The sequence below is a fragment of the Puntigrus tetrazona genome, chromosome 12 (assembly GCF_018831695.1).
Source record: "Puntigrus tetrazona isolate hp1 chromosome 12, ASM1883169v1, whole genome shotgun sequence".
Classification (NCBI taxonomy): domain Eukaryota; kingdom Metazoa; phylum Chordata; class Actinopteri; order Cypriniformes; family Cyprinidae; genus Puntigrus; species Puntigrus tetrazona.
This window is the reverse complement of record NC_056710.1, coordinates 484438-490379: the sequence shown is the minus strand read 5'-3', so window position 1 is coordinate 490379 and position 5942 is coordinate 484438. Positions and strand designations below refer to the sequence as shown.

Genomic DNA, 5942 nt, shown 5'->3' with positions numbered 1-5942 from the left:
ATGTCCTGTGTTCAACAGACATTTAAAAAGGATGTCAGAAAACGAAGACAAGGCCCATTTGATTCTATTTGGGAATATGATTTGATACCAACAGTTCCATTTAAACCAGAGGGGGCAACAATTTCTGCCCCCATACAAATTTCCATCCACCCTCAAATCTCTGCTTCAGAGTTTGTTGTGCCTAGTATTGTCACTACTACACCATTTGATAGTCCACATAATCCAAGATTAGATGATGGTCTACATATTGATTTTGGTTATTTTGAAGACAACGTCAACCCCACTGTTTCCATCAAGCCACTTAAGCTAACTCTTGGTGCAGTTCAGACAGTGGAAATGCAACCAAACTCAGGCAGACAGTCAAGCAAAACTGATGAATCTATCACTGCTACTGTTGGGTCAGATTTTGGTCCTTTGGACTTTGATGGCATATCCACTGCTCCTTGTGGTGAATTTGAAAAAACATCTAAAACAACCCAAAGGATTCTTGCATCCAGCACATCTACATTTCCAGACCCCACTACATGGACAAACACACATCCCTTCAGGCCACCTGAGATGCCTCTTGGTACAATCCAGAAAGCAGAAACTTTTAGTACTGCTACTCAATCAAGTGGAATCACCAAAATGGTCACTTCTGTTGTTGATGCAGAGTTTGGGACAGATTTTGGTCTTTCAGAGCTTTTTGATGTTAAACCCACTGTTCCTTGTGGAGAAACTGAAGAAACCCCGAAGCATAGCCAAACCAAACTTCCATCCAGCACACCACTATACCCACACTCCACTTCATGGACAAACGCTAATCCCTTCATACAACAAGATGTAACTCCTGGTACAACTGAAAAAAGGGAATCTTTGAGTGGTGTCGCACAGCCAGGGGGAATTACCAAAATTGCCACTCCTGCTGTTGATGTAGAATTTGGGACAGATTTTGGTCTTTCAGAGCTTTTTGATGTTAAACCCACTATTCCTTGTGGAGAAACTGAAGAAACCCCGAAAGAACATAGTCAAACCAAACTTCCATACAGCACACCACTATACCCACACCCCACTTCAAGAACAAACATGGATCACTTCAGGCCGCTCGATGTAACTTTTGGTACAACCAAAGGGGAATACACAAGTGCATCTACGCCAGACGGGATAACAAAAATGACTCCTGTTGTTGATGCTAATGTAGAGTTTTATACAGATTTTGGTCTTTCTGATTTTGATGTCAAACCCACTATTCCTTATGAAGAACCCCTGAAAACTACCCAACGTACACTTACATCCAGCACACCTATACATCTACACCCCACTTCGTGGACAAACACTGATGCTTTCGTGCCGCTAGATATGATTCTTGGTACAACGAAAATTGGACAATCTTCAAGTGCAGCTACCCAACCACAGGGAATCATAAAAACTGCATCTCCTGCTTTTGCAGATGTAGAGATTGGGAAAGATTTTGATCTTTCAGGTTTTAATGTCAAACCCACTGTTCCATGTGGTGAATCTGAAGAAACTTTAACTACCCAAAGGGCAATTCCATCTAGTACACCTATATATCTACACCCCACTTCACGGACAAACATCTTCAGTCCACCAGATACAAGTCTCGGTACAACAAAAGGGGAATCAAGTGCAGCTACACAACCAGACAGGATAACAAAAACTCCTGTTGTTGATGCTGATGTAGAGTTTTGGACACATCTTGGTTTTTCTGATTTTGATGTGAAACCTACTATTCCTTATGGGGAATTTGGAGAAACCTTGAAAACTGCCCAAAGTACACTCCCATTTATCACACCCATATATCCACAACCCAATTCATGGACAAACACGCATCTCTTCAGTCCACCAGATATAAATCTTAGTACAACAAAAGGAGAATTCTCAAGTGCAGCCACCCAACCACAGGGATTCACCAAACCTACATCTCCTACTCTTGCCGATGTAGAGTTTGGGACAGATTTTGACATTTCAGACTTTGATATAAAACCTACTGTTCCATGTGGAGAACTTGAGAATAGTCCTAAAACTACCCTAAGAGCAATTTCAAGTACTCCCACTCAAACAGCCCTCACTACATTAAAAAGCACAAGACATTCTGCAGAAACTGTTACCGCTGGCTTCAGTTCTGCAACAAGTACATCAGTTGGAGCCACTTCTGTGGAAAGCACAACCCAGGGCACCCCATCTGTGGAAAGCACAACCCAGGGCACCCCATCTGTGGAAAGCACAACCCAGGGCACCCCATCTGTGGAAAGCACAACCCAGGGCACCCCATCTGTGGAAAGCACAACCCAGGGCACTACGTCTGTCAAAACGACTACCCTTGGCACCACTTATATAGCAAGCACGACCCAGGGCGTGACGCCTACTGAAACTACTAGCCTTGGCACCACTTCTGGGGAGAGTACATCTCAGGGCGCCACTTCTGTGGAAAGCACAACTCTGGGCACAGGTTCTACTGAAACTACTAGCCTTGGCACTACTTCTGTGGAAAGCACAACCCAGGGCGCCACATCTGTGGAAAGCACTACCCTGGGCACCACTCCAGTAGCCAGTACAACCCAGGGCGCCACTTCTGTGGAAAGCACAACCCAGGGTGCCACATCTGTGGAAAGCACTACCCTGGGCACCATTCCAGTAGCCAGTACAACCCAGGGCGCCACTTCTGTGGAAAGCACAACCCAGGGCACCACATCTGTGGAAAGCACTACCCTGGGCACGGGTTCTACTGAAAGTACTAGCCTTGGCACTACTTCTGTGGAAAGCACAACCCAGGGTGCCACATCTGTGGAAAGCACTACCCTGGGCACCACTCCAGTAGCCAGTACAACCCAGGGCGCCACTTCTGTGGAAAGCACAACCTTGGGCATCACTTCTTCTGAAGCTACTACCATTGGCACCTCTACTGTGGAAAGTACAACCTTGGGCATCACTTCTTCTGAAGCTACTACCCAGGCCACCACTTTTTCCAAAGCTACTACCCAGGCCACCACTTCTTCCGAAGCTACTACTATTGGCACCTCTGCTGTGGAAAGTACAACATTGGGCATCACTTCTTCTTCTGAAACTACTAGCATTGGCACCTCTACTGTGGAAAGTACAACTTTGGGCATCACTTCTTCTGAAGCTACTACCCTTGGCACCACTTCTTCTGAAGCTACTACGCAGGGCATCTCTACTGTGGAAAGTACAACCTTGGGCATCAGTTCTTCTGAAGCTACTACCCAGGGCAGCACTTCTTCCGAAGCTACTACCATTGCTACATCTACTGTGGAAAGTACATCCTTGGGCATCACTTCTTCTGAAGCTACCACCCAGGGCACCTCTACTGTGGAAAGTACAACCTTGGGCATCACTTCATCTGAAGCTACTACCCAGGGCATCACTTCTTCCAAAGCTACTACCATTGACACCTCTGTTGTGGAAAGTACAACCTTGGGCATCACTTCTTCCGAAACGACTAGGATTGCCACCTCTACTGTGGAGAGTATAACCTTGGGCACCACTTCTTCAGAAACTACTACCCTTGGCACCACTTCTTCTGAAGCTGTTACCCTTGGCACCCCTACTGTGGAAAGTACAACCTTGGGCATCACTTCTTCTAAAGCTACTACCATTGGCACATCTACTGTGGAAAGTACAACCCAGGGCATCACTTCTTCTGAAGCTACAACCCAGGGCACCACTTCTTCTGAAGCTGCTACCATTGGCACATCTACTGTGGAAAGTACAACCCAGGGCACCACTTCTTCCGAAGCTACAACCCAGGGCACCACTTCTTCCAAAGCTACTAACTTTGGAACCTCTACTGTGGAAAGTACAACCTTGGGTACCACTTCTTCCGAAGCTACTAGCTTTGGAACCTCTACTGTGGAAGGTACAACCCAGGGCACCACTTCTTCCCAAGCTACTACCTATGGCACCACTTCTTCCCAAGCTACTACCCTTGGCACCTCTACTGTGGAAAGTACAATCTTGGGCACCACTTCTTCCCAAGCTACTACCTATGGCACCACTTCTTCCCAAGCTACTACCCTTGGCACCTCTACTGTGGAAAGTACAACCTTGGGTACCACTTCTTCCGAAGCTACAACCCAGGGCACCACTTCTTCCAAAGCTACTACCTTTGGAACCTCTACTGTGGAAAGTACAACCTTGGGTACCACTTCTTCCGAAGCTACTACCTATGGCACCACTTCTTCCCAAGCTACTACCCTTGGCACCTCTACTGTGGAACGTACAACCCAGGGCACCACTTCTTCCGAAGCTACAACCCAGGGCACCACTTCTTCCAAAGCTACTACCTTTGGAACCTCTACTGTGGAAAATACAACCTTGGGTACCACTTCTTCCGAAGCTACAACCCAGGGCACCACTTCTTCCAAAGCTACTACCTTTGGAACCTCTACTGTGGAAAGTACAACCTTGGGTACCACTTCTTCCGAAGCTACTAGCTTTGGAACCTCTACTGTGGAAGGTACAACCCAGGGCACCACTTCTTCCCAAGCTACTACCCTTGGCACCTCTACTGTGGAAAGTACAACCCTGGGCACCACTTCTTCTGAAGCTACAACCCTGGGCACCACTTCTTCTGAAGCTACAACCCTGGGAACCACGACCTCTGAAGCTACAACCCACGGCACCACGACCTCTGAAGCTACAACCCACGGCACCACGTCTTCCCAAGCTACAACCCTTGGCACCACGTCTTCCCAAGCTACAACCCTTGGCACCACGTCTTCCCAAGCTACAACCCTTGGCACCACGTCTTCCCAAGCTACAACCCTTGGCACCACGTCTTCCCAAGCTACAACCCTTGGCACCACGTCTTCCCAAGCTACAACCCTTGGCACCACTTCTTCCCAAGCTACAACCCTGGGCACCACTTCTTCCCAAGCTACAACCCTGGGCACCACTTCTTCCCAAGCTACAACCCTGGGCACCACTTCTTCCCAAGCTACAACCCTGGGCACCACTTCTTCCCAAGCTACAACCCTGGGCACCACTTCTTCCCAAGCTACAACCCTGGGCACCACTTCTTCCCAAGCTACAACCCTTGGCACCACTTCTTCCCAAGCTACAACCCTGGGCACCACTTCTTCCCAAGCTACTACCCATGGCACCACTTTTTCCGAAGCTACAACCCTGGGCACCACTTTTTCCGAAGCTACAACCCCGGGCACCACTTTTTCCGAAGCTACAACCCCGGGCATCACTTCTTCCGAAGCTACAACCTTGGGCATCACTTCTTCTGAAGCTACAACCTTGGGCATCACTTCTTCTGAAGCTACAACCTTGGGCATCACTTCTTCTGAAGCTACAACCTTGGGCATCACTTCTTCTGAAGCTACAACCTTGGGCATCACTTCTTCTGAAGCTACTACCCATGGCACCACTTTTTCCGAAGCTACAACCCTGGGCACCACTTTTTCCGAAGCTACAACCCTGGGCACCACTTTTTCCGAAGCTACAACCCTGGGCACCACTTCGTCCGAAGCTACTACCATTAGCACCTCTACTGTGGAAAGTACAACCTTGGGCATCACGTCTTCTGAAGCTACTACCCTTGGCACCACGTCTTCTGAAGCTACTACCCTTGGCACCACTTCATCTGAAGCTACTACCCTTGGCACCACTTCCTCCGAAGCTACTACCCTTGGCACCACTTCTTCCGAAGCTACTACCCTTGGAACCTCTACTGTGGAAAGTACAACCTTGGGCACCACTTCTTCTGAAGCTACTACCCAGGGCACCACTTCTTCTGAAGCTACGACCCAGGGCACCTCTACTGTGGAAAGTACAACCTTGGGCACCACTTCTTCTGAAGCTACTACCCTTGGCACCACTTATTCTGAAGCTACTACCCTTGGCACCACTTCTTCTGAAGCCACTACCCAGGGAACCTCTACTGTGGAAAGTACAACTTTGGGCACTACTTCTTCTGA

At 48.2% G+C, this 5942-nt stretch overlaps 1 protein-coding gene across 1 annotated transcript; it reads left to right on the top strand.

Moving 5' to 3' along the window:
• LOC122355759 (mucin-22-like) lies at positions 1-5942 on the top strand. Its single transcript, XM_043254323.1, has 5 exons — positions 1-2821; positions 3305-3424; positions 3545-3724; positions 4595-5486; positions 5885-5942. The coding sequence occupies exons 1-5, from the start codon at positions 1-3 to the stop codon at positions 5940-5942; spliced, it is 4071 nt and encodes a 1356-aa protein (XP_043110258.1).